Source organism: Melopsittacus undulatus, chromosome 1 (assembly GCF_012275295.1).
Source record: "Melopsittacus undulatus isolate bMelUnd1 chromosome 1, bMelUnd1.mat.Z, whole genome shotgun sequence".
Lineage (NCBI taxonomy): Eukaryota > Metazoa > Chordata > Aves > Psittaciformes > Psittaculidae > Melopsittacus > Melopsittacus undulatus.
Window position 1 is genome coordinate 23,024,292 of NC_047527.1, and position 20,182 is coordinate 23,044,473.

At 40.7% G+C, this 20,182-nt stretch overlaps 1 protein-coding gene across 1 annotated transcript in view; it reads right to left on the minus strand.

Annotated features, from left to right (window-relative positions):
- Nucleotides 1-20,182, minus strand: part of LAPTM4B (lysosomal protein transmembrane 4 beta) — a 61,594-nt gene that overhangs the window by 12,772 nt on the left and 28,640 nt on the right. Inside the window, exons 5-6 of the mRNA XM_005150880.3 lie at nt 16,002-16,100; nt 7,759-7,854 (exon numbers count right to left, since the gene is read on the minus strand). Of these exons, the coding sequence (XP_005150937.1) occupies nt 7,759-7,854; nt 16,002-16,100 (195 nt within the window). The remainder of the gene's footprint in view (nt 1-7,758; nt 7,855-16,001; nt 16,101-20,182) is intronic.

Below are 20,182 nucleotides of genomic sequence, written 5' to 3' on the forward strand. Positions count from 1 at the left end.
TACAGTGTAACTACAATTTGAGCCTGACCTGAAAAATTCACACACGGCTCAGCTTAACACCCGTACATCCTTGGCAACAGGGATTTAAGTTGTCATCAGCTTTTGCAGCACTGGTGCATATCCTTTGAATTACACTGAAGATTCTGACTCGTTTTCTGAAGCCCACAAAACAGCAGCTGTCAGATGGTAATGAATCAACCCTGCTAGAAAAAAAGGGTCTGTAAAGAAACACTGCAAATTTATAAACATTCTGTTTCTTCCCACATTGCAACACTCCCAATTAGCGAATCCAAAATGATTTGGAAGATTTAAATCACATATCCCCATTTCATGTCTTCCTTTTAATCTAATTATGAATACTGAGAACAGATTTGTCTATTCCTATTGCAAATCTCTTAGGAATTTTATGTATTAGAATAATCCCAGTATTTGAGCTGCAAACATAAATACATTTTTTTGTGTTCAAGATAAAATCTACTGGGGAAGATAGATAAAAATGTATATTTTGATCTTTCAATTTAACTTGTAAGTAAAGTTAATGACTGCAGTGACAAATGAAAACGTTTTGGAAATCTTATTTTTAAATTTAAGAGGGCATTTGCTCCAAATTGTCACTGTTAATAGCCTGTTCCAAACAGCACATCTGGCTCCTGACAGCAGCTACCTTGTAATAGGTAAGACATAACAAGATAGCAAATAGCACTAAGCAAGAGAGCAAACAGGCAGTATGAAGTAATTCAGACCACAGGAGATGCTTGATTTCAGGACAAAATCCTTTCACAAACCAGGAAGCAGTGGAAAAAAGAGCAGAGTATAGATGCTAAGGTGGGAAAGTTAAAAAAAGGAAAGGAAAGGGAATGAAAGAAAAGAAGAAAAAAAAAGAAAAGAAGAAAAAAAACAAAAAAGAAAAGAAGAGAAAAGAAAAAAAAAGGAAAGGAAAAGAAAAAAAGAAAAGGAAAAAAGAAAAGAGAAAAGAAAAGAAAAAAGAAAGGAAAGGAAAGGAAAGGAAAGGAAAGGAAAGGAAAGGAAAGGAAAGGAAAGGAAAGGAAAGGAAAGGAAAGGAAAGGAAAGGAAAGGAAAGGAAAGGAAAGGAAAGGAAAGGAAAGGAAAGGAAAGGAAAGGAAAGGAAAGGAAAGGAAAGGAAAGGAAAGGAAAGGAAAGGAAAGGAAAGGAAAGGAAAGGAAAGGAAAGGAAAGGAAAGGAAAGGAAAGGAAAGGAAAGGAAAGGAAAGGAAAGAAAAGAAAAGAAAAGAAAAGAAAAGAAAAGAAAAGAAAAGAAAAGAAAAGAAAAGAAAAGAAAAGAAAAGAAAAGAAAAGAAAAGAAAAGAAAAGAAAAGAAAAGAAAAGAAAAGAAAAGAAAAGAAAAGAAAAGAAAAGAAAAGAAAAGAAAAGAAAAGAAAAGAAAAGAAAAAAGAAAAGAAAAGAAGAAAAGAAAAGAAAAAAGACATTCTCTTTGCTAAGACTGAAGAACAACTGACACGGGATGGGACTAGAGGTAGAACGTGAAACACTGGAGAGGCTGAATAGCTCTTTGTTGGCAGATACAGACTGTCATGATACTTTTATGCAACGCAAAGACAAACAGAAGAGGAGGAAGGGCACACGCATACTAGCAAGACATGAAAGCTGGCACCCACAAGCCTGAGTCCTTTGAAGATTCTTGGGTTAAAGACATTGCTATGGGAATGTTATAAGCGCAATTCTGCAGAAAACCAGATCCGGCATTTAAACCACATTCCCAGGTCTCATGTAGACTATTGCATGTGGTTACTAACTAACCACCTCCTTTACCTCCAGCTCTGGGTAGTTCTGCTCCTGCTTCTTCTTCATCTTCTCTGCCTCCTGTTTTACCTGCTTTCCCTCTTGCAGGTCTTACCAGACAGTTTCCACTAAGGAAGGTCAGAGCTCCTCGGCCTGGACTCAACTGGAGGCCCTGAGAAGGGCTCAGAGAGTGAGTCATGACAGGAGGATTCATTTGTGGTGTTTGCTCACTTTAAAGCATGCTCATGGTTACTACTCACTGGAGAAAGACGTCTCTGATCTAGTGGCTCAGTAATAATGCTGTGCATACAAACTGTCGCACAAGACCAGCTACCTGGTGAACACTGCCAAGTCTGTAGGATTTTTATGCCACATTATGGAAATACTGCTTTAAAGCAGTATTCTTCTCCAAGTTGTCTTCTACTCTTAACATGTACCATCCCAAAACTGGCTCAGTAGCTGGAAATCTTAGTTCCCAAAGGGTCTATCATCTCCTGCTTCAATCTGTTTATTTGACATAAGTCTAATGGTTCTTCTCCAATAGCCAAATTAATTGTCTTTCACACATAATGACACAAAGAATAGTTTTTCCAACCTTATCTAAGAATATTTTTCCTCTGCTCAGAGGAATCATCCAACAGGAATGAAAGACCTAACCCTGCACTTCTCAAATAGGTTTCCTATTGCTTTGAGAAAGGGAGAGCAAACAAAAGTGTTGACAGATTAATTACAGGCTACTTAGCTGATCTCATGTCCACAGAAGGAATGCATCTGCATTGAAAAAAACAAGTAACTTATTAACTGTTGTGGCTAAATCGATGTCAGATAGACTCTACTGAAGTGATTTGATAAAGTATGTAAGGATCTAAATCCCACTTTGAAGGGAGATTTACGGCTTTACATTTTATCCCCACCGGCAGCATGACTGGAGATAAAACTTCCATTGATTGGCTTCAGTGAGAGTTAAAAATAAACAGAATGAAATCCCCTGGCTGTCCAAGAACACAAAGGAGCTGTTCCTGCTCCAGAGAACAAAGTGGCTGACTTTGGGTTATCTTCTGAGCTCAGAAGCTGGCATTTTTTACCAAATTAGATAAACATTTCCATGGTACTGCTGTCACAGTTTAAATTAGTGCAGAAAATTAATCTTCATCCATGGTGTGCTTGAGCAGTTGGCAGAAAAAAGCAATCCCAGGTTGGGAAAGTGGAAAAAAATAATCTTCAGGTTACTACGGTTCACTGCAGGGGAGTTACCTTTCTGCCATGCCAAAATCTCCTACAGATACCTCCAGAAAATGAGGGGAAAGTAATATTGGAAGAACATTTAGAGGGGGTAGATGTTACCATATCCCTAAGAGGCTCTGCTGTGACTAAGGTACACAGCTGGATACTCAGGTCCTAGCATTATCAGTCCCAAGAGCACTAGGGGGTCATGTTTTCCCACCAGCTGAGGTCCATTCCCCTGCCCCATACCTCCTGGTCTCCCCATCCACAAACACAGTCTGTTTTTTGATCAAAGACAGGTACATTCATGTGATGCTGAATTTTGATCCAGGACCACTGGAGGAGGACCTCTCAACTAACAGGGGCAGCAGGAATATCCCATTCAGAGCCTGCAGTGGGGAGGATGACCTTTTCTTCCAGATGGCACACTTGCAAAAGGGATGGCTTAAACCACTTAGTCTGAGTGAAAAAAAAATCAGATTATCTGGTAGCCGATAACCATGGTTAATTACAGTTCAGATCTATGAGCATTGTTTATAAGAACCAGTTTGACTGGGGGGAGCTAACTGGAAATTTCAGTACTGAGAATTTCCTCCCCAGTTCAGTCCACACTTGAGTTGTTCCCATGGCTTTTAGTGGTATGACAATTGGATAGTAAGTAGGAAGGCACAGACAGCTGAATATTGTTAAAAATAAAGTATTACTGAATTGGGGTCTGGTAACAGAGAGGGGTCTATACAGAGCATCTCATGAGGACCATGAGAGAAGGTACAACAGATGCGGCAGAGTGCCAGTGACCAGCGCTGGCAGAGAGCAGTGCTTTATGAGGACAGAAAACACAAAAGCTCAGCTCTTGGAAAGACGTATCAGTAGATTTCTACCATGCCACCAGCCAGGAAGATGACAGATCAATACTGCTGTTGAGATGCTCCCAACATGAATTTACAGAGTCACAATGAATTTGTTTTAGATAGAAATGGGGGAAACTAATTGTGAGATCAGCCAAGGACTTCCTGAATGCAGAGAGCCAAGTAACAAAAAAACAGGTCTGCACGGCTGTGCTTAAGGACTTGTCCATTCTCCTAATCAAATCACATCCAATGTGATGTGTAAATGTGCTTACCCACCTTGCCAGTGGTAAATTAAGAAATGCAGTAAAACAAAAGATAATCCAGTTACTATGTTCAGAACAGCTTCCTGGACTGGAGAACCAATTACATACAATCACAATTTCTAACTCTCTTGAACCAAATCCTAGTGCTCTATATTAAAGAAGTTTCTTACTTTCCTAAGAGACCTGTAATGTAAACATCTCAGAAGGGTTCACACCTCCTGCAGCCAGCAAGTAAATGTGGATCCTTCCTGCCTCTCATGCCACAGCATCCCAGTTAGCAAGGATTTGACTGTTCTTCTTGAGAAAAGCTCAGTCATTAATGTCCTATTTCCATTTAAAATGAAGATATACTTGTCAAGGGTTCTGACCAGGTAAAACAGGCAACTTCTAGTTCAAAAGTCAGAAGAGGGAAAATAATAATCCTTATGAAGGTATAAGTAAATTTGTATTTAGCTGGCAATAGAAGATCCAAGAATCTGATTTTTCCAAGATGTTAAAAGACCTGAGATAAAAATAGCTATTGCAGGTGACATGTCTTCTCTTACAACAGACATAAGTCTCCCTTCAAAAAACGGCACACTACAACCATCAAATAGCCATAACATGAATGTAATTGTTTATGGCTATTAAATCATGTGTAATTAGAGTTAGTAGAGGACAAGGGCTTACCCATTCCTTTTCCATTTTCAGTACAAATCTTCCAGGTATATAGAATTTTGAATTCAAGGATGAATCAGTTGATGATATGTTATTGAAGGCAGAGATTTCTTTTTTTCCTCTGAATGCAAATTATAATAGAACTAAGGTATACATTTTAGTTTTAAGGTATTTTTCAAAGACAGCTTTCCCACTAAAAATTAGAAGACACAATAATAAAGCATTTGAGTAATAAATTTCTTAGCTCCATTGAAAATATTAATGCAACTGGAGAAAGATTCTGAATTTCTAATCATGCAAATATATAAACTAGATCTTTTAAGCCTGGCAGTAAACTAACCCATACTGTAGCCTGTACCTAAACTTTATTCTAAATGCTTTTTTCTTTGTAATACAGTGTCTAGCACTTGCAAACCTAATAACTTAAAAAAATTGTGTGTAAAGTGTAGATGTGATACATCAATTACTATGCAGCGCAAGAGATATTAGGTGGGATCTGATCTCTAGATTTTGGAAGTGTTGGGGCATATTTAAAGCTTGTTAGTCTAATTGTAGCTCTTATGCCCAGTCCCATAATTAAGCTTAGATCTTCACCTCTGTTTGTACAGACTGGTATTCTTTCAGCAATGATGATGACGAGTATATATCAAAAAAACATCCTGAAGCTGAGAATATGCCCTGCAGAAATGAGCTGCAGCTCTGTTGAATTCATGTAGTAGTTTTGAGTCTATAAAAATGAGACATTTCTTTCAAAACAGCAGAGACTGACCCACATGTTTTAAGAACCCGGTAGTCTAGAATTCAGAGGCATGTCGGTGTGAAGGAGCCCTACCAAAAGAAGTTTCCCAGCATCAATAAAAATAAGAAAACATTGTTTTAATACAAAAGCACACTTGAGTGTTGGAGGAATATTATACAATTCAACAGATAGCAGTGACCTATCACAGCAGTTCATAATTTCACAAGGTTTCTTCAAGAGTCCTGAACTCTCAAAGATCCTCTGCACTCGACTTTTAAAGCTCTCTTTTTCCACACTTCATTTTGAAACCATTTTTGTCCATTGTATTGAGCTTACTTTTTTATAGTCATCTGAAGAGGGGTTCTTGCTGATGTCTCTCAATGTAGACATAGAAAAAAAGTATCTTTCTGAATCTGATTTGAGGGGCAAAGGAAGGGAATAACAATCTTTGGATTCACAGTGGAGAATGATAAGTATTTAACCTAATCTCATTTAACTGATGTAGAAAGAATGAACCACAGATGCATCATACCTGAATGCAAGACCATATTAAAATTAAGGAAGTGTGAATATTAAGGAAAGAAGAGCCAAATTATCAGGGCACTAGCTAGGAATGCACAGCATTTCTCAAAACCTGCCCCTTCTGTAGCTGTCTTGTAAGATCAAGATAAGCAAAATTAATTTAAACAATCACTGCAAGAATATGTCATCTGTAAATGAGATAAAATGGCTTCCATTCATACAGAAACATAAGTGCTTTAAAGATGAGGAGACAGCTGAGAGCACTTTGGTGATTACTAACTACAAAAGTGCCAAGAGAGGTTTTGTTAACCAGGCATCTCTGAAAGAAGTATTTTCCTTTGCCAAGGCAGCAAGTGGTTTTAATGTAGCTTTTAAAAAGCCTTAATAAATTTAGTTTTCAAAATAATGCAGCTGACACTGTCCCACCACCGAGCCTGCCAGTTCTGTGGGCTGTACGGTTAGCAGTGTTTGAAGATGAGTTACAGCTACCCACAAGCTGAACAAAAGAGCTATCAAAATCATTTCACATAAACATCCTGGTTTTACTCAAAGTAAATCCCAGTAAAGAAAGTAGTAAATACTTCTTAGCTTTCAATAAACCCGTATTTTTATACTTAAATGACTTGGTTGCCAACTCTGATCATATTCTGTAAAACTTTACGCTTTCCTTAAAGCTCCGGGTATTGAAGACAAGTAACTATGCAAGAGTTAGAGCTTTAATGCAAAAATAGTAATAGTTTTCTAAGTGGCTTTCTTTTTTTTGCAGCTGCAAAGGAATACTCATTCCAGTGGTCTAAAGTTGAAGTCTAATACCTCAGTGTGTGGAGACCACCCATGATTAGGAAAACCTGAGGAAGGCAATCCTCAAATTTTACCCAGATGATCCAAAGGACCGAGTTCATGCTGCTCTCATTCTGTTACGTAAATGATGCAAAGACCCTCATTACATAAGCCAGTGGAGTCACCCCGGGGACCGATTTGGCACAGTGCTCTCAGTGTAGCTTGGGTGGAACCGAGCAGCTCCACAGAGATACTGCTGCAAACAGAACTGGCTCTTTCCAGGGACTCTTTCTTCTTGTGTTCTTCAGTGCCTTCCACAACAAGCAAGACCTTGCTTACCAGCCAAGCTCTGCATGTACCCATGTCATCACTAACCTATAAAATGAACCTTCCACTCTTTGAGGTTAAAACCTGCTTATTCATTCCTTTCATGTTGATCTCCTTTTTTATTCTGCCTCCCTACTATACAAAGCCCATCATGTGCTGGGAGATGAATCCCTGAACTTTTGTTGCCTTTTAGCTCCTCTCTGTGAGCATGTAAAGCACTACATCAGATGCTGAGTGTCCTAAATGACAATTTCTACAGTGAAATCCACATTTCACAGCATGTGTATACTATGGCATCCATGGGTCCTAATCAGGCTCCCCTCCAGTGTCCAGACCATCACACAGCTGAAGAGCTCAGAACTAGGGGCCATTCCTGTGGCCACAAGGTAAACTGTAATTTATGCTTAACACTGACTCTTTAACAAATTGTATACCTAAAATAAAAGCAGTATATAGCAGTAGATGTGATTTGTAACCACAGTACACCAGCCTGTTGAATCCCAAGTCTAAACATAACCAGCAGACGAGGACTCTCAAAAGAATGAATATGGTTAACTAAGGAGTCAGAATTTAATGTAAACTAAAGCTATTAAATATATAATATTAGACAAATGTTTGTGATCTAACATCCTTACCGCAGTGTCATTGGTGGTAATGTACACCAGCACATCTGAGTTGTTTCTGCTGTTAATGTATCGGTAACAGTTCCACACGCAGCTTATCAAGTAACCCTGAAAAGAAAAGGGATTTATAATTCTGTGCAGAAAAATAAACTATGCAGTTCCCTGTTAGAGCATTTATACTCTTATATAAATAAGAATATGAGCCTTCTAGAAGCAAGGGACAGTCACTTTGCTGGTTGCATTGACTGTAAGTATGTGTAGGGGCTCTGTGAGTAATTCAACACTGTTACTCATAATTACAGTTGGGGTTATTCAGCTGTGAGAAGAGAAGGCTCCAGGGACACCTTACTGTAGCCTTTCAATATATAAAAGAAGCTTCTAAGAAAGTTGGAGAGAGAAGGCCTGTAGTGACAGGACAAGGGACAATTGTTTTAGACTGAAAAGGTTTTGACTAGACAAAAGGAATAAACGTTTTACAGTGAGGGTGGTGATACACTGAAACAGGTTGCCCAGAGTTGTTGTGGATGCCCCATCCCTGGAAGTGTTCATGGCCAGGCAGGATGGGGCTTTGAGCAACATGATCTAGTGAAAGGTGTCCCTGTCCACAGAGAGGGGTGGACTACATGACCTTTAAAAGTCCCTTGCAACCCAAGCCATTCTGTGATTATATGGTTCTGTGATTATGGATACTTGTGTTGCACTACAAGATGCTCCATCTAGGCAGAGATACACCAACCTAGACCACCCGAATGAAATTTACTATTCCAGATATTTGATATTACAGGTAGTAGTAATATTCTTCAGGTAGATTAACTGATTTGAAAAGAAGAGGTTTCTTTGGGCCTGAATGTAGCTAAAGTAACATCATTTTGTGTATATAACCCCCATTTTCCTTAAACGAGCAGGTCACATATGCTGTCTTTCTTTCTTACACCTCTCTAGAAATAGAGAGATGAGTTCAGTCAGGCACTGCGTTACTGTGTATGGGACACTGGGTACCATCAGAGGTGAGTTTTACTACATAAAATGAAGGCACAAATTAGACTGTGGCAAAAGAGGTGATACTGTGTATGCAGAATTCTCAGGGACAGCAACAAAAAGTGAACAGAAATCAGTTTTGTATTCCTCCATGGGAAGGATGTTTAAATATCATCAACTGGGGGTTAACAGTATTAGAAACTGGAAGCAAACCCCAGTGAAAGAGCACAAACATGCTGGGGACCAAAGAATCACCCAGCAAATTACAGGAAACCCTCCTTGTCTTCTGGCCTGGCCTGACCTGGCCAATGACTTTGTGATGATCCTATATATCAGCTGATTGTTCTAATACTTTCTTTCACTTAATCTGACATTAAATCAATGTATTCCATATGATTGGAATGGTCAGGGGTCTTCCTATTCTTGCCTGTCTAGAGGAACATGCCAGTGTTAAAGTTTTAATTGAAATCTGACATTATTTCTAACCTTTTAACCACTATTACAAATTATTCTCCTTTTTTCCTGTATAAAGCAAAGCAAACTGCTATTGTAGCAATGCTCCTACCACAGAATCATAAACTTCGCTGGTTTTGTTCTTGGAGCTCACTTGGCTCTGGGTGGAGCTGCTCCCTGGCAAAAAAAAAACAAACTAGTTTTCTCCACTTATTTTGGAACTGGTTGGGCGAAGTGCTCATGTCTATCATCTCCTTCACCAGTCTGGGCCAGCAGAGGCGTGCAAAGTGACTGGGAGAAAGACAGGAGGCAGTAACACATATGGAGGAGCAAGAATCAGATTCTCAGCATGCCAGGGACAAAGCTGGTGGGACTAAGCAGATCCCTCTGGAGCTCTCTGCTTCCCATGTAGTCACACATGACAGTAGTGAGGAGAACAATGTGTTTTGATAGCACACAACTTATATTTTTACTTAGTAGGTTCCGCATAGCAATTCTTTCACAAACCTAGCGAGTGCAAATTAATCTGCCAGCGCTGATTGGATCTGCATCTGTGCCTCACTGAGTGAGTCATACTTCTATGACTCACTTGCACTGATGACCTTCCAAAAGCCTCTTATCCTTTTGAGCTGCCCTGTGCTTCCTCCCTCTCCAGAGCTGTCACACATGAGCTGTGTTTTTCAGGATGCCACATGACTCACTGATGGCTCTCTTGCAGATCAGGAAGGTTTTTCAGCCAGGGCTGAACTGGCTGAAATCCAGTAAGTTTGATTCCTCTTCTCTATGGTATCTTACAGAGCCTGGGTGACTTGGAGGTGTCGCAGACTTCCCAGTACTTCTGACCAGCAAATGGAGAGAGCAAAAGGCTTCTGGAGCAGCAGAGTCCCAAAGGGAAGGTGAGACTGGCTCTACAGCGTAAGCTACTAAAACCTGCCCCAGGCTACTGAAACAAGTGGAGCAAAGGCATATGCATGGAAAACTGCATCTTTTTCAGAATTAAGTAAAATGCCATTGTTAATTATAAATAGTAATAAGTAGTTCAGTAGCTCTCAATGCTCAGATTCTGTGTGCTGAGAAAGGCATGAGAACTAGTACAGAACAGAGACTGAATACAGTACCCTTCTGTGGGGATATAGCCTGACGTCGTGGTTTAAACCCAAATCGCACAGCTCGTTCACGCACTCCCCCCCTTGCTCCCCCAACTCCCGGAGAGTTAGGAAGGAGAATCCAAAGAATGTAGCCCCCACGGGTTGAGATAAGAACAGTTTAATAGCTAAGGTATAACACAAATCACTACTGCTACTACTACTACTAATAATAATGATAAAGCCAATAACAAGTGAAGAGAATACAACAGCTCACCAGCCACCGACCCATAACTCACCTCACACTCTGCCCAACCGAGCACCGACTGATACCTCCTCCATCCCCCCCAGAGCTCCAGCCCTTCCAGGTAACTCCTGGTTACATACTGGGTATGACGTGCTATGGTATGGAATACCTCTTTGGCTAGCCTGGGTCAGGTGTCCTGCCTCTCCTTCCTCCTGGCCTCCCCTCCTCCCTGGCAGAGCATGAGCTCAGAAAGTCCTTGGACAAACCAAACATTTGAGCAGTAACTCAAAACACACTTGCTATCAGCAACCGTTCCCAGCCCGAAAGTCAAAACACAGCACTGCACCAGCTACCAAGGAGAAAAAAATCACTGCTACTGCTGAACCCAAGACACCCGACTTTGTAAGACATCCTTTACATTAAGCCTACCCTATTTGCAGACCAATTTCTATACTCCTGTCAAAATCCAAACTGAGGGAAGCCCCATTTCAGATAATACAGGCTTATCTGGAAGACACTGGCAGGAGATTTATTTTTAAATGCTCCAATTCCATTACATGTGATGAATAAAACACATTTAACCCCACAATGAGCTCCTACAGCTCTTCCAGCTCTGAGCCCTAGCTCTAATCAGCCCTGCTTCTACATGCACGGGTTGTTTCTCAGTGGGTGAGGTCCATTCCAGCCCTTGAATTAAAGAGGTCATTAGCCAGCACACACCAAGTTAATTGGCTCTGAGACAGTGACCCACATACAGCTGAGAGCAACAGCAGCTTTTGGAGCATGTACTTGTCCAAGTGCTTTGGCCTGCAAATCATGAGTCATGGAAACTTTTTCCTCAACCTGTAACTTCTTTAAACTTGTTCCTAATAATTGTTTTCTAATGATGCTGCTGCACTGTTCTACGGGATTGCTCAGTTACCTTTTCTTTTTTCTGAAAAACTTGGCTGAGCTTTCAAATACTGCTTTAAAATGTGTGGCTGAACATGCAGTATATAAATATATCAATTTTTCTTTCAGGAGACCAATATTCTCATTTGGAATAGGCCCTGTGTAAAGGCATTAAATCACTGCAGCCTAATCCATCCTTAGAGGTGTTTCTGCATACCACCGCACAGGCTGCTGACAGCCACCTTTTGGGGGCAGCCCCAAGCAGCCACCATGTGAAAGGAAGGGTGCACAAGAAGGGCTAAATGTGGAAACTGTGCCTGTTTCTGCTACATTTCGGTCTTCCCCTTTGAATGGTGAGAAATTACTTGAGCCCCTGAGGAACTGAAACCCAGAAAAATTTCTAACCCTGCCTCTTGCTGTTGTTACTGCATATGCACTTGTTAAGCAGCATAACAAAGTAATGTACTGCACAACTTCTGCTTATCAGACATGTGTCTGACCAGATGACTGACCAGCCTCTCTGTGGAAATTAGAAGCTGCTGTATCCTACTGTTTCTTGTAACACAGCAAGAAATCTGCCTATCTGGGTCAAGGCAGCCCTCTGGGCTGCTCCCTCGCTGGCAGCAAGCGCAGGGTGAGTGCCACAGACCTGACAGAGCTCCCTTGGGTATGGAGCTTTCTGCACCAAGTCCCATTTTATTCTTCCATCTGCTGTGAATTTTCTATTTATAGAGCTGGGCTGATGTGCAGTAACTGGTGAAAATGAGATAAAGATTTCTACACAAAACAAAATTTATACAAAGATTTCAGATGGAAGCTAATGGCAGACAAGTCAACCATGTGTATTTCACATGTTGGTGCTGCAGGAGAAACAGTGGGCTGCTGTGCTAATGAAATCTGCAAATAAAGCTTCTCACTATCTTGTGAGTATAAAAAGGCTGCAAATCTTGCATTTCTTTGCAGTTGTACAGAAATGCAAGAATTAATGATGTCAAACCACTGGTATGCAATGGTTATGGGCCAGGACACCATCTACTGGCTCACAAGTCACACATACACATATATGATTTAAAGCAAATGACCCTTGCTTTACAGATGCTTCTCATATAAGAACCCTGCCACCAGCAAGCCCTGGGCTGGGACCTGTCCCAGGCTTTCTTAGAACAGGTGGCAACCTCATGGCTCTGTGTTGGCCATTCCCGGGAGCAGGGATCAGAGTTTGGCCATTAGGGCTGTGTTTGTGTCATGACTGCTGCTCCATCATTGCTGCAGGAAGGTAGCAGACACTGGGGTGATGTGCTGCTCGTCAGGGTTCTCCCTGCCAGGAGCAATCCCCCTTGGGCTGAGACATGAAATGTCTCAGGGTGAGCATAGAACTTCATTCTACATTACCCTTTCCCATGTGTTGATGATACCAGAGCATGCAGAGTGGTTTCATCTCCAAGCTCAACACCTTGTACATGCAGGTTATAGGCATATGATGGAAAACAGGGTTAATATTGCATTTGGTGAAGACCAGCCTGTGTCACTGAACTGGAATACCTTTTATCTGTCCCACTGGTAACTAGTTCTTCTTATCTCCTTTCCAGTATAAGAAGGGCCAGAAAAAAAGAGTCCAATATTCTGCAGCTGCAGAGTACTCAGGGCAACTTGTTCTGATTGTGTTTGTGGTCACCAGAGCTTAGCTCATTTGAGACTGGGGATCTTTGCTCAGCGTGAGGAGGGAAAGGTTGAAGTCTCAACCATTCTGTTTCAGCAGCTGGGACTGGCGAGAGGAAACGAAGCCCCTGTTCTCCAAACCAGCTGCAAAGGAAGGCATGATTCAAGAACCACCGTGTTGGCCATATGCTCTTTGAAATCCTGTGTACATGTATATAAATACATTTGTGCCACTGGATGTCCTTCCTCAGCCAGATAGGAAACACATATGTTACATGGTATGTAACTCTGGTTCAGTTTCTAAACAAACACAGTAAATGGCATAACACATTTTGGTCTACCCTGAAAAAGATTTTGCATGAAAGCACTTGGAATATCCATTAGCTGCTTCAGATCCAAGTAAATCCTAAGGACTAAAAAGACAAGTGCTAGCTGGCTCCCTTTTTAGCTACCCTCTCTTGTTACCCTTCCCTTTTGATAATCCTATTACTGCAAAGCACAAACCCACCATATTATACTGCTATATCTTGGTTTCTGCTCAACAGTGCTTTCCTTTACATGTAGCTTCACTCAAAAAAAAGCATAATGATGCCAAATGTTTCTAAGGAGTTATGTGATTCTGTTTCATATTACCCACCAGCTGAAAGCAGCTTTTACTACTGTAGCTTTTCCTAGGCTACAATGTTTTGGTTTCTCTCCTTATTTCTAGTTGAACTCCAGAGGGAGAGGGAGCTCAGGCATATTTTTACTCACAGTACCTTTTCAGTTTCAATGTATAAATGTGGTACCATCTGTTAAGTCTATCAGTGATAAAGTGTGATGCATCTCATCGTGTCCAGCTTTCTTTTCATGGAGCAGACTACATAAATCTGCATAGCAGCTCTTCTGGGAACACAAGAAATTCAAATGAAAATGCTAACTATAATTTAGCATGTGTTTCTGCATGAGTCATATCTTTTGTGACTCATTTGCATGATAATATGTTGCTAGAATGAGCATTATATGAACCACATATACTCTTGGAAAAAACATAAAATCTGCGTTCACCACTTTAAAACAAAACTAAGTCTTTTTTGCTATTTGTTAGGTTTCTTTCTTCTGTAGTATTTTTGCCATTCCAATTTTAGTTCCACTTTTTCTTTATAATCTTAGAACTTCCCTGCCATACTTAGGTCAACAAAATACCAGCCCAGCCTGGGGCAGAAATGAGCTAATGCTTGCATCTGAGAAATTTAAGAGCACATCGCTTGTGGCACCTGACACATCTATGTGTTTATCACATTCATTCATATTTCTTAAAGGTGCAAAAAAATCAGCTGTATGGCTGTGAACACATAAAGCCAGAAGGCTAAATTATATTTCTAAATGACAGAAAAAAAGTGAAGATCACTTCCAACAGTACCTTAAAATACCCTGTTTGTTGGTTTGGGGTTCTTTTCCTTCCATTTTGAAGTATCTTAAATAACCTAATCTACCTCTTTTGTCACAATAACATTCATGTTGTCAAATGTGTTGTCTGGAAGCAACATCCCTGGTGTCGCTGTGTCTCTTCGGGACTTCTCTAGTCTAATGCATAATTGTTCTGCAGAGCAAGAGCAAGACCTATTCTGAAATAAAACCCAACACAAGAAATACAAGAGTGGCAGCACTGCACTGTGAGAAACTTGCAGAAGGGTGCAAGAAGAGGGCAAACATACCAGCGTACTTTGCTGGAGGTCCAAGGCTCAGGGACTTGTTGAGCCACAGGTGGTTGTTTTTCATATGATGATTTGTATGATCTTATTCTGAGCTCCTTTTGGACTTCTGACCTGCACAGCAGGTGGGGGTGGGCCTTGCTGGACCAGAAACCTCGTTCAGTGGTTTCACATGAGCCCTTTCTGGCTGTGCTGGGTGATGCTACATCTCCCCTTTATCTGGTATCTACCACTGCTAGAGTCTCATTCATGAGGTTTATGTAACAGCAACTAAATCATCACTCCCCTGTGTCCTTTTGCTGCCTTGTGTGACAGTTGTTTCCATTGTCCCACCCAGGAGGGATTGTTTGGATCTATTTACCTGCTCTACAACGTCCTTTTTGAGATAAGGCACCAGAAGCAAATGCATACTTCCAGAGGTGGTAGGCATCAAAACTGGCAAAGAAATCTTTACATTTCTGTTTTTTCTATTCCTTTCTTAATATTCTTAGCATTTTATTTACTTGGTTGATCAGAACTGAGCAGTAAACTAATATTTTCACAGGTCTAGCTATTACAGCTATGAGATCACTTTTCCATGTGGTCATGCTCAGTTCAGAGTCTACTGGAGTGTCTGCAAAACAAGATTGTGCTTCCTCTGTGCCCACCACCTGGAATTTATCACCACTGAGCTTCTCTGCCATTTCACTGCCCAATCACTCAGTGCCATGAGCTCTTTCTGCAAAGCTTTCTTGGCTGTTTTCTCTGCTTTGAATAACATTGCAAAACAGTGTTGTTGTAGATTTCCTTCCCCTTCCCAGATCTTTTATGAGCATGAGTCTCGCTATTGTAAAAAACAATGATTTATCCTTATTCTCTATTTCCTAGCTACTGTCTGTGAGATGACCTTTCCTCTTGTCCCTACACATCTGAGGGTGGTCTTTAAAGCCTTTGATGACAGACTCTGCCACAGACCTTTTGAAAAAACAAGAAGTCTGTATCAACAGGCTCTCCCTTGTCCACTGAACAACCTGCTCCTTCAAAGGATTTATGTTATGAGTTGCCCCTACAGCATCACATTTCTCCATGGAGGCCCATATGTTCACGTGTTTGTCTGTGAGATTTTCTGCCTTTTTTCCATAATGCTTTGTACAGCTGTCAGGATGCCTGGTCTGTAGTTCCCAAGATCTCTTTTAAAGCCACGTTCCCCAAGCAAGGGACATTCCATCCAGGACCAGAAGTAGACATTATACACAGTAATGTACTTACCTTAAAAGCCAAAATGATACTTATGAAAAGGAGGATAATCACGACCAGACACGTAGGGTTCACAGACATAATCTCTTCCTTGTAGGGAAAATTGGTGGGCTGCAAAAGCAAAAAGCAAACCACTGTACGTTAATCTCACAAGTCAATCAGGAGCCATTCAATTAGTGCACTCTATATAAACAGCTCACAAAACTTTCTGTGATCTACTAAATCAGGAGCTCACCACACCAAAAACCAGTTTCAGTGAGTTTGGCTGGGACACTTTGGGAAGGCTCAGCAGCCAAACGTTTCCTGGAGGGCTGAGGATTTACTTTTTGCTTTGTATGTGGTGTGAGCTGTCTTCTCTCTGCACACTGGGTTTGTATCTGACACAGACTGGCAAAGGACATCTCTTGGGGAGCTTTGCAGCAGAAAACCTGCCATCATGGGCAGTGGCAGGCAAGTCCTGTACTTATTAAGTAATCATTATACTGGCACTGGTTGCCAACGTGGCAGTTCCTGCCAGAAAATCAAAGCAGGAAAAGCTGGACAGTGAAATCCTTTCACCTAAATATTTGATCAAAAGACATTTTGTCTATTCTGCTCCATCTTGTTTTGGCTAAATTTGGACTACTTCTCTAGGACACTTGTTAGTGCTGCTGTCTGAGTGTTTGCCCCAAGGAGGAATGGCTCCTACAGTGGAGCAATGACATGATTTCAAACTGAAATGTGCCCCAGGTTCTTCTCTTATCTCATACATGAAATAGAGGTAACAAAACTAATCTTTCCACGTAGCATAGGCTCTAGTGATTTACAATTGTGAAACGTTTTAAGATTCCTGGCTGAAAAACTGCCTCTAAAGATGTTTTAGTACCTTGTAATCCTTGTTACTACTTCAAGAAAACACACCCTCTAAAATGAATGTTCAAAATCGGTTTGAAATATTGCAAGGCACAAGTTCCTGTTTCGGTTAGAAGAAACCATTGTTCACAAAAGATAGCTTTGCCGCAACAGTAGCTCATTATAACTGAATGCATTAGCTCCTTCCACACACAACTCCCTTTTCCCTTACAGGTCTAATTACTTAACCAGGCCAGCTCTGCATCCTTGTCAGGACAATTAACTAGACCAAGCTATAACTGTATTCTTGGCGATGATGATGTAAATAGAGACTAACCCCTTAATACCCCTTACACCAGCACTCAGCCCAGTGAATCAGGAAATCATCTTTTTGTGGACAGATGTTAGTGAGAATGGCTCTTTATTTAGCGTGTCCATGACCTGTTCAGAGTGGTTAACATCAACAGCAGCTGTAACCGTTTGCAGATAACATTACATAAGCACATTTTCCGCTTCTTGACAGCAATGTTTCTGTTCCTGTACTGAATTTCATGGCTGGAGTTTTTATCATGTTATCTTCTTTGTTGAGCTACAGCTTTTGTAAGACATTAGCTTGGTATAATTCAGTAAGTTGCTTTTCTTTTTTTACTTTTTTTTTTGACAGAGGGTTATAGCTAAATATAGTGGATGCAGTCACCCAGAGATCAAGAAAGCAAGAGTATATGCCAAGAAAAGATGAACTGAAAAATAAACACAAACCTTATATGCAGAAAATGTAAGTATTAACACCACAGCTTGCCCTCCGGCTTGCAGGAGGGAGGCCATGCCCGTGGTTAGAAAGTTTTATCAGTTAAGGACAGTGACAATAAAACTGCTCCAAAACGATTTTTTTATACTGACTGACCATTAAAAAACTAGTCAAACTAGTTTGTGAATGTAATAAAAACTCCTACTGAGGCTTTGGTCCTCCTACACACTGGTTTCTGGGAACCAGTCATCAGTCAAACACTTGGTGACTGCATGCTGGGGTCTTGGCCATAACCTAAATGCTTGCTTCCAGATGTCAACTCAACTGGGATTTGCATGGGGCTGAGAGGAGGGCAGGAAAATGACCGAGAAAGTTCCTGCTACCTTGAAGAGAAGGAACATCTGCTGGAGCCATGAGCTATAAGCCAGGAGCAGCATGTGCTGTAGAGCAGTGCCTGGCCCTTCCTTACAGCAGCAGTGTTCCACGTGAAAAGACAGTAATTTAGCACCAGAATCACAAGCCAGGAGAGCACATGAGGAACAAATGCTGCAGTTTGTTCCCTTCAGCCTCTGCTCTCTGCGTCTCTATCCTGAAGTGATGCAAGGTTTGAGCAAGCCCCAGCAAGGCAGCAGGTGCTGCAGCCATGCAGCAGTCACCCCCACCACAGGTGCCTGGGAGTTCTGGGTGCAGGCTGGAAAACTGAAGCAGTCCCTCCCAGAGCTTCCAAGATTGCTGTGTGGGAGACAAGAGCTTTCATAAGAGTGATTTTGCAGCAGGACATGATGAAATTTTCCATACAAACAAGAGGTCATTGTAGTAGTGTGGCACTGACATACTAATTTCATAATTAAAGTGTCATTTATAACCTTGTTATGGACATGAAGAGGCCAGCATGCATAATATACCTGGTCGATTTTCCATTCGAAAAAAAATTATACATAGCAAACCTCTATTAGGGACTTAAAAAGAATCTAAAACTTGCATGGAAATCATATTTCTACTGTATCAATATTGTAGAAATGCACAAGAAGAAAAGTTCAAGGCTGAAGCACTTTGTCATTCCCTCAGCCTGCTTGCATAATGCTTTTCTTCCCTCAGACCACAAAAATCCATTTAAAAAGGTGGCACAGATTCTCATTCAGCAGTTACAGTCCTTTGAGTATTCACATCTTACAAACCCGAAAGAAAATGGTAACGTGTCTGCAGAACTTTTAAAGCTCTGCTAGAAGTTAGTAGTACTTCTTTGGAATTATAAAATGGTGTTAAGAATGTCAGGAAGGATATTCCTTGTTTAAGCTTTAGTTTATAGGAAACATTTCTTCAGATTTAATGTCTTTTACACTCTCTAGATATTTCCCCTAGGATTGAAATGCATACTGAAACCACCTGAATTGTTAAATAGTAACACTGGAGGTAGTCCCATAGAAAAGCTATTTAATATACTCTAAAATCTTCTTTAGATGAACTGTCATAGGCCTGTACTTTAATAAAACCCAAGTTTGCATTACTCGGTGGCAGACTCGCCTGTTCTGCACCTCCGCTTCAATTCATTTCATGTACTGTTATCAGTTGACAGAAGGTGAAGTGTTTAATTTAGAGACCTAAGAAAGCCCATATATCAAAGATTTAGTGTGGCTAAAGAAATGTGCTTTAGGTCAAACTGCCTTAGCACATTACTGCTGCAGGAACCAAAATCATTTTTGATGTACACATTCTGGATTTACCATGTGTAAAGGTTTTTGTTTTTCTAGTGACAGCGATAATGACCAAGATGTCCAACATAACCCTACCCTCAGAAAGTTTCACCACATCATCGCCACACATTTCAAACATGAGGTTTACAAGTTTATAACATCTGCTTATTTTACATGACCTTTCATGCTCAGATGCTTTTGCAATTTATGGGAATTAGGTGGCACACCTGTGTTCAATTGGGTATTAAAAGGCAACAAAAAGTTTCCAAAGACAGTTGTGCCTCTGAAATCAGCAGCCAGTATAGGCTGACATTACCAAATACCCTGTGAACACGATGTTCTGTATTTTACAATTGCAACATTTTCAGCTAATGCTCTGCCTCACCTACTGGTAGGCACTTATTGATCATCTTGCTACAAGTATATAGAGGGTTTGACAGCAGCTTGTAACTCATCACTGGTAGGCTGAAATCTAGGAGATGTGCACCAATGTGAATAGATAATATAATCCCAAACGCTAACATAGGGAAGTAGAAACTGTTAAAGACATGGAGTATTCACCTTTGAGCAAGAAAGAAATGTTCTTCTAAGATTGCCAAATATATTCCATCACATAATGCATACCTTCTTCCAGAAGAAGAATATGGATAATGGATTTGAAGAACTATCAGGATTTTTCATTTCCCTTATGGAGCTGTGCTCCCTAAAATGTCATGCACCAAATTCAAAGCAGTTTTAGAGGAACAAAAAATGCGGGAATGCCAGGAAGAAATACAACCCTTGTTTTCTGCCTACCTTGGCAGACCTCTGCAAAGGGGGTGAGATCAAGATGACTCTAGGGCTAATTTATAAATCATCAGGAGGGATCACACCCAATTGGCACAACTCAGGTCTCACCTATGGGTACAAGGGTATTGACT